We start from the raw sequence: 24,709 nt of genomic DNA, 5'->3' as shown, positions 1-24,709 counted from the left end.
ACGTGCCGTCCTTGGCCAGCTCTCCTGCTATCTCTCTCAGAATGACCTTCTTGATCCAAATCAGTCAGGTTTCAAGACTAGTCATTCAACTGAGACTGCTCTTCTCTGTGTCACGGAGGTGCTCCGCACTGCTAAAGCTAACTCTCTCTCCTCTGCTCTCATCCTTCTAGACCTATCGGCTGCCTTTGATACTGTGAACCATCAGATCCTCCTCTCCACCCTCTCCGAGCTGGGCATCTCCGGCGCGGCCCACGCTTGGATTGCGTCCTACCTGACAGGTCGCTCCTACCAGGTGGCGTGGCGAGAATCTGTCTCCGCACCACGTGCTCTCACCACTGGTGTCCCCCAGGGCTCTGTTCTAGGCCCTCTCCTATTCTCGCTATACACCAAGTCACTTGGCTCTGTCATATCCTCACATGGTCTCTCCTATCATTGCTATGCAGACGACACACAATTAATCTTCTCCTTTCCCCCCTCTGATAACCAGGTGGTGAATCGCATCTCTGCATGTCTGGCAGACATATCAGTGTGGATGACGGATCACCACCTCAAGCTGAACCTCGGCAAGACGGAGCTGCTCTTCCTCCCGGGGAAGGACTGCCCGTTCCATGATCTCGCCATCACGGTTGACAACTCCATTGTGTCCTCCTCCCAGAGTGCTAAGAACCTTGGCGTGATCCTGGACAACACCCTGTCGTTCTCAACTAACATCAAGGCGGTGACCCGTTCCTGTAGGTTCATGCTCTACAACATTCGCAGAGTACGACCCTGCCTCACGCAGGAAGCGGCGCAGGTCCTAATCCAGGCACTTGTCATCTCCCGTCTGGATTACTGCAACTCGCTGTTGGCTGGGCTCCCTGCCTGTGCCATTAAACCCCTACAACTCATCCAGAACGCCGCAGCCCGTCTGGTGTTCAACTTTCCCAAGTTCTCTCACGTCACCCCGCTCCTCCGCTCTCTCCACTGGCTTCCAGTTGAAGCTCGCATCCGTTACAAGACCATGGTGCTTGCCTACGGAGCTGTGAGGGGAACGGCACCTCCCTACCTTCAGGCTCTGATCAGGCCCTACACCCAAACAAGGGCACTGCGTTCATCCACCTCTGGCCTGCTCGCCTCCCTACCTCTGAGGAAGTACAGTTCCCGCTCAGCCCAGTCAAAACTGTTCGCTGCTCTGGCACCCCAATGGTGGAACAAACTCCCTCATGACGCCAGGTCAGCGGAGTCAATCACCACCTTCCGGAGACACCTGAAACCCCACCTCTTTAAGGAATACCTAGGATAGGATAAAGTAATCCTTCTAACCCCCCCCCCCCTTAAAAGAGTTAGATGCACTATTGTAAAGTGGTTGTTCCACTGGATATCATAAGGTGAATGCACCAATTTGTAAGTCGCTCTGGATAAGAGCGTCTGCTAAATGACTTAAATGTAAATGTAAATGTGAGTAGCTGGACCAGGCAGAGGAGTAGTTGGACCAGGGAGAGGAGTAGCTGGACCAAGGAGAGGAGTAGTTGGACCAGGGAGAGGAGTAGCTGGACCAAGGAGAGGAGTAGTTGGACCAGAACAAGGGAGAATGAGAGGTGGGAGAGAGGAGTAAGAATGCGTGGTGGTGTTCAATGAAGAGTAAGAGCTGTTGTCACTGATGAAATAAGAGCCACAATCATAGACCATGTGATAAACCATGGTCTATCACTGAGAGAGTCTGGTGAAAGAGTCCAGCCTAATACTATGGACCCTCACTGAGAGAGACTGGTGAAAGATTCCTGCCTAATACTATGGACTATCACTGAGAGAGACTGGTGAAAGAGTCCAGCCTAATACTATGGACCCTCACTGAGAGAGACTGGTATTGTTTGGTATCACATGCACTTCTGTCTCATTAAGACTGCAGAACTGGCAGTGTACCAGCCGAATCTTTAATCTTCTTCTGTCTCAATAAGACTACAGACCTGGCAGTGTACCAGCTGAACCTTTAGTCTTCTACTGTCTCATTAAGACTACAGACCTGGCAGTGTACCAGCTGAACCTTTAGTCTTCTACTGTCTCATTAAGACTACAGACCTGGCAGTGTACCAGCTGAACCTGTAGTCTTCTACTGTCTCATTAAGACTACAGACCTGGCAGTGTACCAGCTGAACCTTTAGTCTTCTACTGTCTCAATAAGACTACAGACCTGGCAGTGTACCAGCTGAACCTTTAGTCTTCTACTGTCTCATTAAGACTACAGACCTGGCAGTGTACCAGCTGAACCTTTAGTCTTCTACTGTCTAATTAAGACTACAGACCTGGCAGTGTACCAGCTGAACCTTTAGTCTTCTACTGTCTCATTAAGACTACAGACCTGGCAGTGTACCAGCTGAACCTTTAGTCTTCTTCCGTCATCCAATTCCACCACTCAATTCCACTATTTAACCCTGTCTAATCCTACTCCAGCCCACCACTCCATTCCACTATTTAACCCTGTCTTATTTTACTCCAGGCCACCACCCCATTCCACTATTTAACCCTGTCTAATCCTACTCCAGCCCACCACTCCATTCCACTATTTAACCCTGTCTAATCCTACTCCAGCCCACCACTCCATTCCACTATTTAACCCTGTCTTATTTTACTCCAGGCCACCACCCCATTCCACTATTTAACCCTGTCTAATCCTACTCCAGCCCACCACCCCATTCCACTATTTAACCCTGGCTAATCCTACTCCAGACCACCACCCAATTCCACCATTTAACCCAGGCTAATCCTACTCCAGACCAACACCCCATTCCACTATTTAACCCTGTCTAATCCTACTCCAGACCACCACCCCATTCCACTATTTAACCCTGTCTAATTCTACTCCAGGCCAACAATCTGGGAGGACAGATCAGTACCACCTGCAACTGTTCTCCAGTAAAACCTTGCAATCCGAAGTAGTTCTCTGCAGCTGACACTTTTGTTCCATTTCTGCAGTGCAATTGACAACCATGACTATGAAAGTCAACAAAAAAACTTACTGAAGCATGTTATTCCTATCACTCTCAATTCTCACATCTAAGCATCTACCTCCCACACAGTTGCAACATGCCCATAAACCTGGCACCTAAAACACCAGAGTATGTTCAGAACAAAAGCTCTCACACGATAACTAACATGTCCTAACTTGACCTTGTCGGGAAAAGACACTACATCAAAACTCAGTAACACAGACAATGTCTTCTCCGTTTCCCCACGCTCTCCAACAGATCTGCGTCTCACCAAACGGCGGAAGTCGCAGACACCGGGAAGCTTCAATTTCAACTGATCCTCCTCAACACTTAATGCCACCCCCGTTATCACTCCTTTCAATTATGTCCTGCTCTGGAGAGACATTTCCTTCTCGAGCTCCTCCAGAAGTTCTGTGTGATCCTCCAGTCCATGTCCACTCCAAACAAAATGTCACTTCTTCAGAGGCTAATAAATGAAGATACTTCCTATAGTCTGTAGAGCAGTGAGTTTCTTGTCTTGTGGAGGCACAGAATCTAATCCCCCGATAGATATTTTTGGAATAGTTTTCTTTGAAAACTGGCCATTATATTTCTAACTTTTAAATAATGAGTTTCTATAATCACAGGCTGCTCAGTTTTTCATTTAACACCCCACATCTTGCAATGGAGTCACAGTCTTTTGCAAATGCTTTGTTTGTAACAAAAATCGAATTTCAAAGTAAAATTACCACGTGATCAATGATGTCCGAAGCTTTGTTTGATCACGTGCTTTTTCCAACCATGAGTTGCAAAATGCGAGAGATCCCACTGATTTCGCCCTGATCCAAAGTCTCTTTCAAACACTGACCTCTACAGGACACCTTATTTACACATTTAGTTTGATTTGTTCCAGCAGATAGAGACTGAACGGTAGCTCAGCAGGTAGAGACTGAATGGTAGCTCAGCAGCTAGAGCCTGAACGGTAGCTCAGCAGGTAGAGACTGAACGGTAGCTCAGCAGGTAGGGACTGAATAGTAGCTCAGCAGGTAGAGACTGAATGGTAGCTCAGCAGGTAGAGACTGAACGGTAGCTCAGCAGGTAGGGACTGAATGGTAGCTCAGCAGGTAGAGACTGAATGGTAGCTCAGCAGGTAGAGACTGAATGGTAGCTCAGCAGGTAGAGACTGAATGGTAGCTCAGCAGGTAGAGACTGAACGGTAGCTCAGCAGGTAGAGACTGAACGGTAGCTCAGCAGGTAGGGACTGAACGGTAGCTCAGCAGGTAGGGACTGAATGGTAGCTCAGCAGGTAGAGACTGAATGGTAGCTCAGCAGGTAGAGACTGAATGGTAGCTCAGCAGGTAGAGACTGAACGGTAGCTCAGCAGGTAGAGACTGAACGGTAGCTCAGCAGGTAGAGACTGAACGGTAGCTCAGCAGGTAGGGACTGAACGGTAGCTCAGCAGGTAGAGACAGTCGTTTTGTCCTTCTTTATATCCCAAAAAGTCAGTTTAGTCGGCGCCATTGAGTTCTGTAATCCAGTCTTTCAACATGCAGACAACGGGATCTAAAAAGTGACCGGACAAGTTTGTTCAAACAAGTTAAACAATGTTTCTAATTAATCCTCTAATATCTAAATAAAAGATATGTGTCCGTTCCATGAGCCACCTGGAAGAACAACAAATTCTTGTTCGTTTTTCAAATAACAAATCTGAAACCATGTCTAAAGACTGTTGACATCTAGTGGAAGCCATAGGAACTGCAATCTGAGAGCTATTTCCCTATATAGTCAATACCAAGCCATTAGAAAGAGCAGGGACCTTAAAAATAAATAATATTCCGGATAGATTTTCCTCAGGTTTTCGCCTGCCAAATCAGTTCCATTATACTCACAGACATTATTTTAACAGTTTTAGAAACTTCAGAGGGTTTTCTATCCAAATCTACCAATTATATGCATAACCTTGCTTCTGGACCTGAGTAACAGGCTGTTTACTTTTTGCCATAAGAAGTTTGTACAGGTAAACAGGACACCTTATTTACACATTTAGTTTGATTTGTTCCAGCAGATAGAGACTGAATGGTAGCTCAGCAGGTAGAGACTGAATGGTAGCTCAGCAGGTAGGTACTGAACGGTAGCTTAGCAGGTAGAGACTGAATGGTAGCTCAGCAGGTAGAGACTGAATAGTAGCTCAGCAGGTAGAGACTGAATGGTAGCTCAGCAGAGGTACTGAACGGTAGCTCAGCAGGTAGAGACTGAATGGTAGCTCAGCAGGTAGAGACTGAATGGTAGCTCATCAGGTAGAGACTGAATGGTAGCTCAGCAGGTAGAGACTGAACGGTAGCTCAGCAGGTAGAGACTGAACGGTAGCTCAGCAGGTAGGGACTGAACGGTAGCTCAGCAGGTAGAGACTGAATGGTAGCTCAGCAGGTAGGGACTGAATGGTAACTCAGCAGGTAGAGCCTGAATGTTAGCTCAGCAGGTAGGGACTGAATGGTAGCTCAGGAGGTAGGGACTGAATGGTAGCTCAGCAGGTAGAGACTGAATGGTAGCTCAGCAGGTAGGGACTGAATGGTAGCTCAGCAGGTAGGGACTGAATGGTAGCTCAGCAGGTAGGGACTGAATGGTAGCTCAGCAGGTAGGGACTGAATGATAGCTCAGCAGGTAGGGACTAAATGGTAGCTCAGCAGGTAGGGACTGAATGGTAGCTCAGCAGGTAGGGACAGGGATCTATCGTCAGCATCCTAAATAACCCCACATATGCATCATTTTATAAAATATAGTGAACCTGGAGGCAAAAGGGGTTAGTAGGATGTGAACCCCACATTCTAACAAAAACACAAATCCATTCTAACTACATTTAGTTTACTAACAGAAACACCTATCCATTCTAACTACATTTAGTTTACTAACAGAAACACCTATCCATTCTAACTACATTTAGTTTACTAACAGAAACACCTATCCATTCTAACTACATTTAGTTTACTAACAAAAACACCTATCCATTCTAACAATATTTAGTTTACTCACAAAAACACCTAGGGACAGGGATTTGGATCAGACATCAAAATAGGCACAAGATTGAATCCTGGCTATAGTGTAGTCCCAGATCCACAAGAAATTTTTGTTTTGTACGATAGTCCATATTTTATGTCCAAAATCATCCGTCTGCGTGGCGCGTTATGTTCCAAAATCCCAAGTCATTATTTGTTTCCTCTCCACAAAGTCAAACAACTCCATTACAGTTTGTAAAAACCTGTCAAACGATGATTTCATACAAGCTTTAGGGTCTTTTAATCATAAATATGTAATTAAAATATAACTGGAGTGTAGCCTATTCAACAGAGAAGGAAAATAGCCAGTCGCACACATGACGTGCATGGGCAGAAAAAATCCCAGGTCCTTCAGAGTGACACTCCCTCAAAGTGGTGTAGAATATCCCCACAACACAATAGAGGACTGAAAACAACTTCTAAAGACTATTGACATCTGCTGGATGGCATGTGAAGTGCAACTTGACAGCACAGACACTGGCTATTTGAAAGATATAAACTTGAAGAGCTAGAGAATTCATGGTCTCCCACTTTCTGGTTAGATTTTCCTCCGGTTTTTGCCTGCCATATGAGTTCTGTTATCACAGACATTGTTTTGGCAGTTTTGGAAACTTTGGAGTGTTTTCTATCCAATTCTACACCTTATATGCATATCATAGCTTCTGGGCTTGAGTAGCAGGCGGTTTGCTCTGGGCACGCTTTTCATCCAAATTGCTCATTACTGCCCCCTATCCCAAAAGGTTAAGAGTTTAGTAAAAGTATCTTCAAACCTGTTTTGGATCGTATCCCGTTAACGGGATCGATTTTACAACATCCGGTGAAATTGCAGAACCAAAATTCAAATGACAAAAATAGTAATATTAAACATTCATGAAAATACAACTGTTATACATCATTCAGAAGCTTAGAATCTTGGTAATCGAACCGCGTTGTCGAATTTACAATAGGCTTCACGGCGACAGCAGAACATTCGATTGTCTGAGGACAGCGCGCCACTTCCAACATGTTATTCAAACCAGCACAGGCGTTACAAAATCAAATATAGCGATAAAATAAATCACTTACCTTTGAAGATCTTCCTCTGTTTGCAATCACAAGGGTCCCAGGAACACAAAGAATGGTCGTTTTGTCCTTCTTTATATCCCAAAAAGTCAGTTTAGTCGGCACCATTGAGTTCTGTAATCCAGTCTTTCAACATGCAGACAACGGGATCTAAAAAGTTACCGGTAAAGTTTGTTCAAACAAGTTAAACAATGTTCTTGTTCGTTTTTCAAATAACAAATCTGAAACCATGTCTAAAGACTGTTGACTTCTAGTGGAAGCCATAGGAACTGCAATCTGGGAGCTATTTCCCTATATAGTCAATACCAAGCCATTAGAAAGAGCAGGGACCTTAAAAATAAATAATATTCCGGATAGATTTTCAATCAGTTCCGTTATACTCACAGACATTATTTTAACAGTTTTAGAAACTTCAGAGGGTTTTCTATCCATGCATATCCTCGCTTCTGGACTTGAGTAACAGGCTGTTTACATTTTGCCATAAGAAGTTTGTACAGGTAAACACTTGTTAGCAATTGTAAAAAAAACTGTAAGACACTATGTTGGTGTTTCCTTTATTTTGGCAGTTACCTGTAGCTGTATGTTACTCATCACTGCAATCCATCTGTTGTTGTACTTTATGCTGGTCTACATTGACATAGATCTGTTGTTGTACTCTATGCTGTCTACATTGACATAGATCTGTTGTTGTACTTTATGCTGGTCTACATTGACATAGATCTGTTGTTGTACTTTATGCTGGTCTACATTGACATGGATCTGTTGTTGTACTTTAGGCTGGTCTACATTAACATAGATCTGTTGTTGTACGTTATGCTGGTCTATATTGACATAGATCTGTTGTTGTACTTTATGCTGGTTTACATTAACATAGATCTGTTGTTGTACTTTATGCTGGTCTACATTGACATAGATCTGTTGTTGTACTTTATGCTGGTCTACATTGACATAGATCTGTTGTTGTACTCTATGCTGGTCTACATTGACATAGATCTGTTGTTGTACTTTATGCTGGTCTACATTGACATAGATCTGTTGTTGTACCCTATGCTGGTCTACATTGACATAGATCTGTTGTTGTACTTTATGCTGGTCTACATTGACATGGATCTGTTGTTGTACTTTATGCAGGTCTACATTGACATAGATCTGTTGTTGTACTTTATGCTGGTCTACATTGACATAGATCTGTTGTTGTACTTTATGCTGGTCTACATTAACATAGATCTGTTGTTGTACTTTATGCTGGTCTACATTGACATAGATCTGTTGTTGTACTTTATGCTGGTCTACATTGACATAGATCTGTTGTTGTACTTTATGCTGGTCTACATTGACATAGATCTGTTCTTGTACTTTATGCTGGTCTACATTGACATAGATCTGTTATTGTACTCTATGCTGGTCTACATTGACATAGTTTTGACAAAATCATGTCTCTTACATACATTCTAATGCCTCAAATGAAAGTTTCATTGATAAATCATGATGATGTCATTAGAATAAAATAACAGTTGGTAGTAAAATATAATATTTCTTGGAATATTTTTTGAGTCAAGGATATGTTTCTGTACATGTCTGCATTATTTCGTTTTTTATTTTTATTATTTTTTATTTGTTCCATTGGTTGGCTGTGTGTGAGAGAGAGAGAGAGTGGGAGAGAAAGAAATAGAGACAGAGAGAGACAAAGAGAGAGAGGGAGTGTGAGAGAGAACAGGCCTGAACCTGAATAAAAAATGAGTTGAGCATATTAAAGTTACTTTTGAGGACGGAATGATCATTCCAGAATCTGCTTCTGTTGAGAGATAAATAAAAGGTAAGACAACGATTGCTATGTGTATTAATATAGTTGATGATATTGTATTATGATAGTGTATTAATATAGTTGATGATATTGTTATGTGTATTCATATAGTTGATGATATTGTTATGTGTATTCATATAGTTGATGATATTGTTATGTGTATTCATATAGTTGATGATATTGTTATGTGTATTCATATAGTTGATGATATTGTTATGTGTATTCATATAGTTGATGATATTGTTATGTGTATTCATATAGTTGATTATATTGTTATGTGTATTCATATAGTTGATGATATTGTTATGTGTATTCACATAGTTGATGATATTGTTATGTGTATTCACATTGCTGATATTTTTGGTAGACAGAGTGTTATAACAGGTCTACTCTCCTTAAAATGTATTTGATGTAAATTAGATGCGGGAGGTGAATTTGTTCTGTGCCCACCTGTGTTCCCCAGGGTGATCTACTACTGTATCATAGGCCTATAGGCTTGTCTTCTAAAAACAGGCTTAAAACACAACAAGCAACAAACAAACATGTTCTCTTTCTAATCTACTGTTCATTATTTTCACTCAGGAAGGTATGTTGTGTGAAAGAGAGACAAATAAATATTGTGGAAAGACTAACAACAAATTACACTTCCTCAAAACAGGATGTGTGTATTCATTAGTACCCACCGTAACAAAACGTTTGGCAACATAAACCGTTTAGTCCACGTTGTACAGTGTTTGGAGTAAACTGTTCACGTAACATTTTAAAACTGTTGGCTGCGGCGTAAACTAATGAATACAACTCAGGTTGTAGCCTACGACTCTGCTGTTTATACCTGCCTGATGCTGAAACCTGAACGTAGCCTGAGGCGTATACTATGATGCAAGCTAGAAATACTGGTTTTCTAAAGCTAGCAAGCTTCAGTTAGCTTCACATTCCAGCTCAGGCCTCATCCATCAGAATATACAGAGCGCTAGTCATCAGGAAGGTGCTCTCTCAGCAGAACGGAAAATATCTCAATGTCTTGACATGTTGTGGTTGTGAATTCAGGCTACAAGGTGAGAATCCAGCCAGGGATTATTGTAAAGTGTGGAGATAAATTAAATGTATGGTGTAATGTTAGTATAGTGAATGGAAGTAAAACACTCCTAACAGTCTACTTCTACTGAGACAGGTTGGTGTCAGTTTAATCATACAAAATGGAGCTGACTGGACCTGGTCAAGTCAAATTCAATACATCAATATTCAGATATTATAGTTCTACATTTAACATTTCATATGATAATCTAATTGTACCATAGTTCCACTATAGTGTAGTGATCCTCGCTATATCAGCCACGTCACAATTCCAACCAAGAAACCCAATTGGTGCCAATGGTGCGAAGCGTAGCTTGTTGTCGCTTCCCTGCCCAGCTGTTTGCTACATTGGTGTCGGATGTGGTATGGTGTATATGAGGCCATCAAAATGCATGGACTGGATGTGTGAGTAGTTGAAGCACGGGACTTGCTTTTATTTATTTTTTATTTCACCTTTATTTAACCAGCTAGGCTAGTTGAGAACAAGTTCTCATTTACAACTGCGACCTGACCAAGATAAAGCAAAGCATTTTGACACATACATTACATTACCTCCAATGTACTCACATCCTACCTTACCTTTGTCTGTACGCTATGCCTTGAATCTATGCTATCGTTCCCAGAAACCTGCTCCTTTTACTCTCTGTTGCCAGTTCTTATAGCTGTTAGCAGTACCCTTATCCTACTTCTCCTCTGCTCCTCTGGTAATGTGGAGGTTAATCCAGGTCCTGCAGTGCCTAGCTCCACTTCCTAAACAACCGCTAGAATTGCAGGGCGCCAAATGCATAAATATTACAAAAAATATTTAGAATCATGCAATCATAAGTGAAATATACCAAAACACAGCTTAGCTTGTTGTTAATCCACCTATCGTGTCAGATTTTGAAAATATATTTTACAGCTAAAGAAATCCAACCTTTTGTGAGTGTAGCTTTCAATGCTACAACAGTCAGCCTTATATAAGCTTGGTTAGCTTGGTCACGAATGTAAGAAAAGCAATTAAATTAATCGCTTACCTTTGATAATCTTCGGATGTTTCCACTCACGAGACTCCCAGTTACACAACAAATCTTCTTTTTGTTCGATAAATATGACTTTTATCACAAAAAAACACCATTTGGGTTGCGCATTATGTTGAGAAAACAAAAGCCGTGTTCCGTTCGACAAATTCCAAAAAGTATCCGAAATGGTCGTAGAAACATTTCAAATGTTTTTTATAATCGATCCTCAGGTTGTCTTTAACAAACATAATCGATAATATTTCAACCGAAGCATAACCTATTCATTAAGAGAGAAACGGAAAATGGTGAGCTCCTCCCGCACGCGCAGAAAATATTCGGAGGACACTTGACTAGTTTTGAAAAAACTCGTTCATTTTTCAAAATAAAAGCCTGAAACTATGTCTAAAGCATGGTCACAGCCTGAGGAAGCCATTGGAAAAGGAATCTGGTTGATACCCCTTTAAATTGAGGTTAGACGGGCCAGGAAACACAGATTAAAAAATATATATATATCACTTCCGGGTTACATTTTCTCAGGTTTTCACTTGCAGAATAAATATTCTTATTCTCACAGACAATATTTTGACAGTTTTGGAAACTTTGGAGTGTTTTCTATCCTAATCTGTAAATTATATGTTATTTTGAACGGTCTCTCCACTGAGAGAGATAGAAGAGATACACAGAGGACAACAACAAGAGGAGAGACAGAAACAAATGGAGAAAGAGAAAGAAAGGGAGAAAGACAATGAGAATCAGAGAGAGATGGAATTAAAAGATCAGCAATAGAAAGAGATGGAGAAAGAAAAGATGATCATGAGAGAGAGGGAGGAAGCAGGAAGAAGAAAGGAGGGGCAAAAAAATATTTTGGGGGAAATTGAAGGACAGAATGAACTGGAGATAGAATAGGAGAGAGAGATGGAAGAAAAAGAGGAAGTGATTAAGGAAGCAGAGGAAGAGTACAGGGAAAGAGAAGAGAGAGCAAAGGAAGTAAGCATGAAGAAACATGTAGTAGTTAATGTTAAAGCAAAAGCACGGGAAGTCTTCAATAGACGTAAAGAGAGAAGGTTAGAAGTGTTGAAGGGGGAACGAGAACACATAGAAAAAGGACAACAAATCAGGAGGGAGAAGGAGGAAAGACGGCTGGAGATGGAAAGAAAACAGGAGAGGGCAAGACAACAAGAGGAGCAGGATAAAAAACGAGAGATTGGAATTGCTAGACAGAAAGAAATGTTCAGACTAAGAGAGGAGGAGAGGCAGAGAGAGGAAGAGAGAGAGGAGGAGAGAAAGAGAGCCGTTAAAGGCCATTTAGCTTTAATCAGAGAGAGAGAGATAATAGAGGCAAACAGAAGAGAGGAGATGGTGGAAGAGGAAAGAAGGGAGATCCTTGAAAATTACAAGAGGGGTGACTTAGAGGAGGAGGAGGAAAAGGAAGAAGACAAGGAGGACATTCTCCCACCTGATAAAAGTATCCGAAGGAGAGCTGTGGGCTGGATAAATAAGAAGTGGGAGGAGAGGAACCTCAAAAAGATCGAGAGAACGTATCAGAGAGAAGCTGAGGAGGGCTATAAGATCGTCCACATAGGTAAGACCTGTTTTCCCTCTGCTTATGACATCATCCTCTTTAGTCTCATCTACACACATAAGTTCCACACCAGTCACCATGTTGCATCATTGTTTCAATATAAAACTACTGTCTAAAGAAATTGTTAGCTGACATGGCTAATTGAGTGACTGACTGACATTACAAGAAAAATACTGCTGATGTAACAACCATGTTTTTAAATGGTACCTTGTGTCATCTACTAGTCTAACTAGAGACCCAGAAAGAGTTCCTAAAAAACACACACAAATACGTGTTTTGGGGGGATCCGGGGGCTACTAGTGGCCATGCGGCCCTAAGCGATCACATATGCCCTGGCCTCTATACAACGAATAGGTGCCATTCGGGACTCATGTTAAACTTAGGGTCAGGTCAATTCGGGATGGGAATTATTGCACTTTATTGACAAATTCCATGCCTTGCTCAACTGAAAAGAGTAAAGAATCATTGAGATCCAATTGTGTTTTCTATTCTTCATTCCCTGTGTCCATTACATTTAAGTTGCTACCAGATCCCTAAGTTGAATGTGAACTCTACTTCTTCTCCCCTACCAGCCATCCCTGGACACACAAGGCTAACAGCCACCATGACCCGGGCAGAGAGAGAGAGGGAGAAGAGGAAGGAGCTTTTGAAGGCTGAGGAGAGAAGGAAGAAAATGGAAGATTTCAATAAGCAGTGGAGAGAGCAGTCCCTGCTTAAAAAACAAACTCATCAGAAACTGATGGAGGAGAGGGAGAGGATGAAGGAAAAGTACCTGGAGCAGATGAATCTGGAGGCTGATGCTCAAATCAACACCCGGTGTCTCACCACCCAACACAGCCACGATTATCTGGAGACAACACAGCCCACTGGATCTGGAGATTGCCACCAGGAAAGGCCAAGGAGGCAACAGGCATGGGCAGAGAACCAAGAGGGGAGTTCAGATAACCAGCAGGAGTGGCCAGAGAACCAACAGGGGGGGCCAGACAGCCAGCAGCTAGAAGCTCCAGAAGAGGCTGAAACATCAGAGCCAACCTCCAAGAACAAGAAAAGGCCAGGCATCTGGAAGAGAATTAAGATGGGGTAAAGAATGTTTAAACATCTGTTCATGTTTTACACTGTTAATATATATGTTGTCACTTTAAAAAGTGACATTATCCAAATGTGAGGGTTTAGTGTACATGCAACACACATGTAAATATATAGATACTTACCTGTCTCTGATGTCTTACAGCATTCCTGACGTGCTGTCTGCCTAGAGCTGGAACTCGATGAAGCCACAGTTCCACTGAGGTTACGTTGGTCATTAAACGTGTCGCCCAATAATTCCTCCTCCTCTTTTAGTCATCAAGCCACATTTCCTCCACAAAACATGATAGTCTCCTCAAGCCAGCAAGTATCCTCTTTATCAGGCAACAAACCATCAAAGGTCAGTGACCCTCCTCCCCAGAGCAGAGGTTCTCATCTTTATCCTAATTAATTTCATCTCTGCTCACCACCTCTACTGTCCTAGAAAATATCGCTTAAACAGAAGTCCTCCCCTCAGACTAGTGGCTCCACAAACCAGGGTTTCTCATCTATATTCAAGTTGAACGCAACTCTGATCATTTCCACCACCTCACCTGTTAAGGGGAGGTGCTGAAAAGGAGGTCTGGGAGGAGGTCTGCATGTAGCCTAGACCGGACCGGTAGCAGCTAAGTTGCTGGCTCCATCCCCAGGCAGAGCTGCTCAAGTCAGGCCAGTGATGTTTGACGATGTCATTTTTGTTATTAAAGTTTTACGTTTTAATAAAAGCATTCATTAAAAAAGCAATATTGTTGTTACGGTGTGGATTGTTTTGTTATTTATTAGAATTGAAACATCCAGTAGTCATGGTAGATGTTAGACTTTCAATGAGACACCTAACATTCCATCAGTTTGCTACTGTCACGTTCCTGACCTATTTATGTTAGTTGTTATGTGTGTTAGTTGGTCAGGACGTGAGGTTGGGTGGGCATTCTATGTTTTCTGTTTCTGTGTTGGTTTTGGGTTGCCTGGTATGGCTCTTAATTAGAGGCAGGTGTTTGGCGTTCCTCTAATTAAGAGTCATATTTAGGTAGGCGTTGTCACAGTGTTCGTTGTGGGTGATTGTCTTCCGTGTTTGTGTTATGTTTGCACCATACGGAACTGTATACGGTTTGTTCGGTTTATGTAGTCTGTTTCTTATTCGTGCGTTCTTCGTGTCTATGTAAGTTCTCATGTTTAGGTCAGTTTACGTCGTTTGTTATTTTGTATCATTTCGTATAGTATAGTATAGTTCGTGTTCGTTTTTCGTCTGGTCATTAAATTCATTATGTGTTCAAACTTCGCTGCGCCTTGGTTCCCTCAATACTCCTCCTTTTCCGAAGCCGGAGAGGAGGAGGATCGCTGTTACAGAATCACCCACCATACCAGAGCCAAGCAGCGGAGTCAACGGAGTAAGGGACAGGAAAAGAAGGAGCAATGGACATGGGACGATGTATTGGACGGAAAGGGTTGCTACACTTGGGAGGAGATCCTGGCTGGTAGGGATCGCCTCCCATGGGAACAGCTGGAGGCACTGAGGAGAGCAGAGGCTACCGGAGAGAGGAACCGGAGCTATGAGGGAACGCGTCTGGCACGGAAGCCCAAAAAGCCCGTAAGTAATTCCCAAAAATTTCTTGGGGGGGGGCTAGGAGGTAGTGGGCCAAGGGCAGGTAGGAGACCTGCGCCCACTTCCCAGGCTTACCTTGGAGAGCGGGAGTACGGGCAGGCGCCGTGTTACGCAGTAGAGCGCACGGTGTCTCCTGTACGAGTGCATAGCCCAGTGCGGGTTATTCCACCTCCCCGCACTGGTAGGGCTAGATTGGGTATTGAGCCAGGTGTCATGAGGCCGGCTCAACGCGTCTGGTCTCCAGTGCGTCTCCTCGGGCCGGCATACATGGCACCTGCCTTACGCATGGTTTCCCCGGTTCGCCTACATAGCCCGGTGCGGGTTATTCCACCTCCCCGCACTGGTCGGGCGACCGGGAGCATTCAACCAGGTAAGGTTGGGCAGGCTCAATGCTCAAGAGAGCCAGTACGCCTGCACGGTCCGGTATTTCCGGCGCCACCTCCCCGCCCCAGCCTAGTACCTACAGTGTCTACACTACGCACTAGGCTACCAGTGCGTCTCCTGAGCCCAGTTCCTCCTCCACGCACTCTCCCTGTAGTGCGTGTATCTAGCCCGGTGCCTCCAGTTCCGGCACCACGCACTAAGCCACCTGTGCGTCTCCAGAGCCCTGAACACAATGTATCTTCTCCCCCTACTAATCCTGATGTGCTTGTCCTCAGCCCGGCGTCACCAGTGCCGGTACCACGCATCAGTTATAGAGTGGGCTTTGAGAATACAGTGTGCCCTGTCCCTGCTCCCCGCACTAGTAGGAAGGTGCTTATCCTTAGCCCGGTGCCTCCAGTTCCGGCACCACGCACCAGGTCTACAGTGCGCCGTATCCGGCCAGAGCCATCCGTCTCCCCAGCGCCGTCTGAGCCATCCGTCTCCCCAGCGCCGTCTGAGCCATCCGTCTCCCCAGCGCCGTCTGAGCCATCCGTCTCCCCAGCGCCGTCTGAGCCATCCGTCTCCCCAGCGCCGTCTGAGCCATCCGTCTCCCCAGCGCCGTCTGAGCCATCCGTCTCCCCAGCGCCGTCTGAGCCATCCGTCTCCCCAGCGCCGTCTGAGCCATCCGTCTCCCCAGCGCCGTCTGAGCCATCCGTCTCCCCAGCGCCGTCTGAGCCATCCGTCTCCCCAGCGCCGTCTGAGCCATCCGTCTCCCCAGCGCCGTCTGAGCCATCCGTCTGCCAGGAGCCTGCAAAGCCGCCCGTCTGCCGTGAGCCTGCAAAGCCGCCCGTCTGCCATGAGCCTACAGAGCCATCCGCCAGACAGGAGCCGCTAGAGCCGTCAGCCAGACAGGAGCCGCTAGAGCCGTCAGCCAGACAGGAGCCGCTAGAGCCGTCAGCCAGACAGGAGCCGCTAGAGCCGTCAGCCAGACAGGAGCCGCTAGAGCCGTCAGCCAGACAGGAGCCGCCAGAGCCGCCAACCAGACAGGAGCCGCCAGAGCCGCCAACCAGACAGGAGCCGCCAGAGCCGCCAACCAGACAGGAGCCGCCAGAGCCGCCAACCAGACAGGAGCCGCCAGAGCCGCCAACCAGACAGGAGCTGCCAGAGCCGCCAACCAGACAGGATCTGCCAGAGCCGTCAGAGAGCCATGAGCAGCCAGAGCCGTCAGAGAGCCATGAGCAGCCAGAGCAGTCAGAGAGCCATGAGCGTCGAGAGCCGTCAGCCTGCCATGAGCGTCGAGAGCCGTCAGCCAGCCATGAGCGTCGAGAGCCGTCAGCCAGCCATGAGCGTCGAGAGCCGTCAGCCAGCCATGAGCGTCGAGAGCCGTCAGCCAGCCATGAGCGTCGAGATTCGTCAGTCAGCCATGAGCTGCCCTTCAGCCTGAAACGGCTAGATACCCAGAACTGCCCATCAGTCCAGAGCTGTCTCTCTGTTCGGAGCTGCCTTTCAGTCCGGAGTTGCCCCTCTATCCTGATCTCCCTCTCTATCTTGATCTACCTCTATATTCTTATCTATCCCTCTGTCTTGATCTATCTCTCTGTCCCGGTGCTGTCCCTATCAGTGATGATATTAAGAAGATTTTGTGGGGGTAAAAGGAGGGTGGACATTCTTAGAGGGAGATGGAAGCTAGGATGGATTATGGTGGGGTGGGGACCTCGCCCGGAGCCTGAGCCACCACCGTGGTTAGATGCCCACCCAGACCCTCCCCTAGACTTTGTGCTGGTGCGCCCGGAGTTCGCACCTTATGGGGGGGGTAATGTCACGTTCCTGACCTATTTATGTTAGTTGTTATGTGTGTTAGTTGGTCAGGACGTGAGGTTGGGTGGGCATTCTATGTTTTCTGTTTCTGTGTTGGTTTTGGGATGCCTGGTAAAGCTCTTAATTAAAGGCAGGTGTTTGGCGTTCCTCTAATTAAGAGTCATATTTAGGTAGGCGTTGTCACAGTGTTCGTTGTGGGTGATTGTCTTCCGTGTTTGTGTTATGTTTGCACCATACGGAACTGTATACGGTTTGTTCGGTTTATGTAGTCTGTTTCTTATTCGTGCGTTCTTCGTGTCTATGTAAGTTCTCATGTTTAGGTCAGTTTACGTCGTTTGTTATTTTGTATCATTTCAAGTATAGTTCGTGTTCGTTTTTCGTCTGTTCATTAAATTCATTATGTGTTCAAACTTCGCTGCGCCTTGGTTCCCTCAATACTCCTCCTTTTCCGAAGCCGGAGAGGAGGAGGATCGCCGTTACAGCTACAATGTGTGACATGTTATATTAGAGAGGAGTCCTCTATACACATCTATTTTAGTCCATAGGAGAAATATCAGATTGAAATAGCTTCTCTAAGAATCTGAGGAGAGAGCAACAGTAGACGCATCGTTAGCTCTCCCACCACCAGTTCAGTACTTGGGTCATTCCCCCAGTTGAGTGCCTTTTGGGGAGTGTAACTTTTATTTCACCTAATTCTAACATTCTGTCATAAAGAGCACATGTTCAACTTAATAAAACACATGTTTTCCCATCTCAAAAGTAAAAAATACATACTATAGCAAGTGCCTATTAAGTGCCAAATAAAGTGACAGGGTTGACTGTAACAGAGTTGACTATTTCATTTAGAATCAACCATAGATCCCCATGTGACAGGGGGAATGGAATGCAAGCTTACCAAACAAATGTAAATTGTTTCAACATTTCTAGACTGTCTATCTATAGGTAACAGGGTTGATGTGTTATAATTCACCCACCCAGTGGTGATTGTAGCATGTACATCATGGTGGGGAAAACTCCCCCAAAATGTTTTAGATGAATGCCAGCAAAGCCACTACACAACACAACACTAAACACTACATTAATTGCACTATAACTTTGACAAACGGTGCCCACAAACTGTTAGGGTCGACATAAAGCTGTCCCAACAGCAGAGCTTTCTTTTCAGCACCATGGAGTGAATCCTTTAAAAAAACATAGCTGATATGGCTGACTTGCTTAAACAAATGTGGTTTCTACTGACACTTGAGGGGACAACGAGTGGATAACAGGCAATCCGTCATTTTGATTAAGACATTAATGAGAGAGCTAGGATGGACGTAGTCAATATATATATATAGTCTACATGTGCACCACCAAGTCAGAGCAGTAGGCTAAGTTATGAGAGGGGAAAGGCACAAAATTATTAGGGTGAGACACATGGGCTACTAACAGCTTACTACACAACATACACTTAGTATTACTTTCTTAACTACAGTATACATATATCCCTGGCATAGTACATCATTTGTAGAGCAGCATTCAATAAATTTTTGGACTCACCTTGTTGTGCTGTGCTCTCTTGAAAAGGAAGGTGTAGCGGCGGTTTGTCATCAAAATTTGTCATCAAAGTCTGGCATTCTCTGGATTTATGGTGCTTTCAAGACAACTGGGAACTCGGAAAAAACAAGGTTGAATCATGACGTCAGTGATCTTCAGGTCAGAGCACAAGGAAGAGGCCCGAGTTCCCGACTTGGAATTCCGAGTTGGATGACCGTTCAAAAGTTGTTTTCCCAGTCGGAGTTCCGACTTAAAGATTCAGACTTTGCTCTTCAATATCTCTTCAAAGGAACATGCAAGGATGACTAGGCTACCGGGGGTGGCAGGTAACCTAGTGGTTAGAGTGTTGAGCCAGTAACCGAAAGGTTGCTAGATAGAATCCCCGAGCTGACAAGGTAAAAATCTGTCATTCCTCCCCTGAACAAGGCAGTTAACCTACTGTTCCTAGGTAGTTGTTGTAAATAAGAATTTGTTCTTAACTGACTTGCCTAGTTAAATAAATAAATAAATCAAATATATAAATGTAATATTCTAAATCGGCTGATGACAGTGAATAAGTTAAACCCCTTGTTTTTCCAATTCGGTGTCATATTCACTTTTTGGAGGTGAAATGTAGCTAAAAATGTGCTATCCTCTGCTCAGAGGGTTAAGGAACCGTCTTAAAACTGCAAATGTAAAATGCAAATGTAAATGAAAAATATCAATACCTTCTCAACTACATGACATAGAGATCTCAAACAAATTTGACACTGTAAAGAGACCTCTCGAATGCAATTAGTTACATTTTTTAAAACTTCTATAATATCTACAAAATGTCAAATAAATCACTTTACATAAAAGTACTTCAAAAAAACATCAATATCTTCCCCTCCATATTACTTTCATGCATACAACCAACTGTTATTGGTTCAGGGACGTCATGCCTCCAATCAACAGCAATTTGTGTTGTATTTGTTGACTTTGGATACTTTTTTACAAATGTTAATTATATGTACATGAATAATACTGTAAAATGTCAATAGATTCCACCCCATGTGACATTCATCAGTAAAACTAACTTTGATTGGTTCAGGGACCTCATCCCTCCAATCAATAGCAATTACTTTTGTATTGTTTGACTTTGGTGATATTCTACCAACTTAAATTGACTTTAAATTAAAGATACTTTCTTAAAACGTCAATAGCTTCCACCCCATATTACTTTAATAAATACAAACAACTGTCATTGGTTCAGGAACCACATCCCACTAATAAATGTCAATTACTTATGTATTTTATTTACTTGAATTTTTTTAAATGAATTTGACTTGACTTTACCTGAAAAATGCTTCCACCCCATATTACTTTTATGAATACAACAAACTGATATTGGTTTACAGACCTCTTCCCTCCAATCCACGGCAATTACTTTTGGACTTTTGGACATTACAAATGAAGTCAAATTGAAAACAGTATTGGTATTGTTGAACTAGGTTTTCATAATAGCAAGCTAGGACTGATGGTTTGGTTATCTAAACTAGCAAGTATGTTTGTTTGGTTACCAAGGCAACTACTGTAGCTATCTAGAAAACTTGCTAGCTACTTCAGTGGATGTTGGAACACATTTCTACCGACAAATGAACACATTTCTACCTGCAAATGAACACATTTCTACCGGCAAATGTGTCAAATTATAGCCATAGTATTAAAGGGATAATCAAGTCAAGGCTTTATGGGTTCTCTGGAAAATAATACAAGTCCATGGAAGGTCAGTTCCACAGTGTTCATTATTTGCCAGAGAACGTATAGTCCCTCGATATAGTCCCTTGATTATCCCTTACATAACTTTATGAGCTGGATTTGCCTTTCTTTGCAACAGTGGAACCTACTGAGGAGGCGGTGACTCACAATAATGGTTGGAATGGAGTCAATGGAGTGGTATCAACCACATCAAAGATGGGGTTTCCATGTGTTTGATACCACTCAATTGACTTAATTCCAGACATTATTATGCGCTGTCCTCCCCTCATCAGCCTCCACTGCTTTGCAATTAGTTTGTTCGTTTTCAGTTGTTAGCATTTAGCTGACAGCATCTATGTGCATTTGGTATCAGTTTGTGCTAATTTGTTAGTATTCTGGTAATAGATGCCAATAGGTTTTTCTTGTGTTTTTAGCACCCGCTCATGTGCTATGCCGGTAATACTGTAAATCCCGGTATGAGAGAAGGATGGTATGACAATATGAAAATCTGGATATCGCCCAAGCCTAATCACCACAACTACCACAACTACCACACCTACGTACCACATCTACCAAACCTACCTAGCACAACTACCATACCTACCTACCACAACTACCACACCTATCATCACCATACCCACCATATCTATCATCACCACAACTACAAAACCCACCATCACCAAACTTACCTAACACAACTACCACAACAACCTACCACAACTATTACACCTACCATCAACACACCTACAATCCACAAATACCACACCTACCACAACTATCACCAAACCTACACAGCTACCATCACCACACCTACTATCACCATACCTACCTACCACATCTACCACAACAACCTACCACAACTACCACACCTATCATCACCACACCTACCAAACTTACCTACCACAACTACCACCACACCAACCACACCTACCATCACCACAAGTAACATATCTACCATCACCACATCTATCACACCTACCATCACCAACCCTACCATACCTACCTTCACCAAACAAACCATCACCACACCTATTACACCTACCATCACCACACCTATCATCACCACAGCTACCTCAGCTACCATCACCACACCACACCCACCAAACCTACCTACCTACCACAACTACCACACCTACCTACCACAACTATCACACCCATCTACCACAACTATCACACCTACCTACCACAACTGTCACACCTACATCACACCTAACATAACCACACCTACCATCACTATACCTACCATTACACCAACCATCTCACCTACCATCACCACACCTACCATCACCACAAATACCATACCATAATTACTTCACCACACCTACCATCATTACACCTGCCATCACCACACCTACCATACCTACCATCATCACATCTACCATAACCACACCTACCATACCTACCTTCACCACACCTACCATCGCCACACCTACCATACCTACCTTCACCACACCTACCATCACCACACCTACAATCACTATACTTAATGTGTGATCATTGTTCTCTTTTGCCTGACCTTCGGCTAGCAAGCTATGTTGTCCTTGGCTCCGAAATTGTTTAATATAAAACCGTCATAATGTTACACAATGTACTGTTATGCTACCATAAGTTTGTTACAATGTGGATAATATAAAGATATATGTTAACAAGTTTCACAAAGCTCGCTAGCTAGGGTATCTATTGTAACGTGTGAGTACTTGGGACAGTGTTTGAGTGAGTGTCCATGTGCTTGCGCAGGTGCCTGAGAGCTAGGACTGCGCCAAGGGTTAACATAATGTGTGTTGTCTCTTCGTGTGCAGGTATGTAATTTATTTTGTCCGAATTATGTTCTGTATCATTTTACTTGTATTGTATGGTGTGCTGTTGTGCATTGAATGTGTGCACACAGCACCTGTTATTTCCTTTTGGCTCTCTTTTGCCTGACTTTCGGCTAGCAAAGTGCCTGAGGGCTAGGACTGCGCCAAGGGTTAACATAATGTATGTTGTCTCTTCGTGTGCAGGGCAAATAAAAACAATTCAACTAGCAGACCTTCAGTTGTGGCAGCGTCCTAATTAAAAGTACACAACGCAGAATGAACCAAGCTACACAAGGTAGCCAAAGTGGAATCAAAAGTCATAGGCCTAATCATCAATCAAATATGAAATATAAAACCAAAATATAATCTACATCTAAATGTAGTAGAGTTCAAATGGTTATTCCATCAAACTTCAAATGATTAGAATAGTACACAACGCAGAACATAACAACCAGGTTGGGGGTCAGTTGCCCAAGCCCGCGAACAGGAATATTCCAAGTTCAGACAGAAGGGGGGAGTCAGATCGCTATGATCACCAGGAACTTTACTTTTGGTGTCTATTTTTAATTGTTGCGCTACTGGTGCTGCCTGATGATGTTAGGTAGGCAGCTACAGTAGCTGAATGATGTTAACATCTTCGGGTTTTGTTTCATTAAATGTATTTTATTTCATCCGGGTGCTTGCGTCACCTACTAACACCCTGGTACTACCCGTAGCTCCCGCTCTCCTCAGTCCGAGAAAACACTGAGAGAAAGGTATGTGTTGCAGATTACTCCTTTGTAGAAGTCCATAACGTGAAATAAATAAAGCATCCCAAGGTTAATGCTGTAGATATTGTTATAAGGGAGTGTGAGACTGAAAGAGATTTGCGTCAGTTCAAATCTGGTATCAGGACAAAATGTGATTCAGAGTCACCGAATATACTTTAAGTATTTTAATTAAACTCAAGCGATAAATGGTAAATGCAATTTTCGTATATACGGGTTCACTGTATCTCTGCGCAGGGTAGAACAGAGAACTGTGGAATGTGCTCAAATAACAGTTTTTATACTATGACAGCTTTAGTTCCAACCTGTCCGTTGGCCTATCATAGTAGAGGCTGAGCGCGGTTTAAACTTTGCTCAGCCTATGCTGGCACTCGGACTTGTCCAAGTCTCTTAGTGCTCTCCTCTGTCCGCATCTGGTTGTTGCTGAAGTTGCTGGGAAATGACTGACAACACAGCTCTTAACTCCCTCTTTAGATGCCTACTGGAGAACTTTTATTTGTATTGCTTTCAAATCTTTTAAATTATTTTTTAAATCTTATTAACACTTTGTTCTAGCTAGCTATTTGTGTAGGTAGCTATCAAGTAAACACAATGATTTCTGTGTCTCTGTCAATTCTACACTCAAACAGTTCCTAATATGGTATTGTCCAGTGCCCTACCCTCCCTAGTTGGCTTAGAGATATGCACCCCTCCCCTCTCCAGATTGACCACAGCTTGTATAGCCTGTCCCTCTATGTTGATCAGTCTTTACACACCTACACATCTGTATTGTTTGTGTGTGTGTGTAACAAAACAATATTCATCTTCAAACAATATGGTAGCGGGCTATAGTGCATAAACATAAATCCTAACAAGACTCTTGAAACATGTAACTTTCAGAGTTTTATTGTTGTTATTAATATAGTTTACAGAGTGCTAAAAGTGCTGCTGTTGCTAACTAGCATGCCTTTCTGTGATGCAGACGGTTAGCTGAGCTGCCGACTGGTGCTGGCGTTGCATTGTGGGAGATGTCGTTTGGGCCTCTACGGTCAGAATGGGATAGAGGCGATTTCACGTTGTAATTTGTTTGTGTTGCAGTGTTTTTGTACATGAGTTGTTGTATTTTGGTACTGTCAACACTGAAAGCACCTAGCAATGTATTGGGGATGTGAGACATGTGTTTTACCTTTCTTCATGCTCCTGTGTAGAACAACTTGTCAGATGGTGCTTTGGAGACTGATGTGTTCCTGTCCTGTCTTTTCACAATACTATTGCAGATCAAAATAAAAGCCTGAAAGACAGCCGTGGTGTCGCTCTTCATTTCTTGGTTCTCCTGTGGTACATAAGAAACCCGCTACAGTGTTATTGTATATCAAATAAAAATGGTATTCCAATGTTTTTATGGCTTTCATAAAAACAACCAAATTATTATTTTTGCGATAGCATATATGAAATGTATTACACTGTTAGAATGCTGCAGTCAAAATGACTGCTCATCAGCTTGATGGGGGGTGTCTTGAGGCCCAGCGGTTCTAGTGTTAA

The 24,709-nt window shown here is 43.5% G+C and overlaps 1 protein-coding gene and 1 long non-coding RNA gene across 2 annotated transcripts; one reads left to right on the top strand and one right to left on the bottom strand.

Moving 5' to 3' along the window:
• The first annotated feature begins 11,472 nt into the window (after window positions 1-11,472).
• On the top strand, window positions 11,473-14,367 carry LOC129853997 (trichohyalin-like). Its single transcript, XM_055920584.1, has 3 exons — window positions 11,473-12,521; window positions 13,094-13,601; window positions 13,753-14,367. The coding sequence occupies exons 1-3, from the start codon at window positions 11,855-11,857 to the stop codon at window positions 13,775-13,777; spliced, it is 1,200 nt and encodes a 399-aa protein (XP_055776559.1). The 5' UTR covers window positions 11,473-11,854; the 3' UTR covers window positions 13,778-14,367.
• Window positions 13,500-19,578, bottom strand: LOC129854000 (uncharacterized). Its single transcript, XR_008759214.1, has 3 exons — window positions 18,910-19,578; window positions 13,733-13,779; window positions 13,500-13,580 (listed from the first exon to the last, which is right to left on the bottom strand). It is a non-coding gene; the product is annotated as an uncharacterized LOC129854000 (long non-coding RNA).
• Window positions 19,579-24,709: the final 5,131 nt, after the last annotated feature.

This window comes from Salvelinus fontinalis, chromosome 4, assembly GCF_029448725.1.
Source record: "Salvelinus fontinalis isolate EN_2023a chromosome 4, ASM2944872v1, whole genome shotgun sequence".
Classification (NCBI taxonomy): domain Eukaryota; kingdom Metazoa; phylum Chordata; class Actinopteri; order Salmoniformes; family Salmonidae; genus Salvelinus; species Salvelinus fontinalis.
The sequence above is the reverse complement of the archived record's forward strand: the minus strand, read 5'-3'. Positions and strand labels throughout refer to the sequence as shown.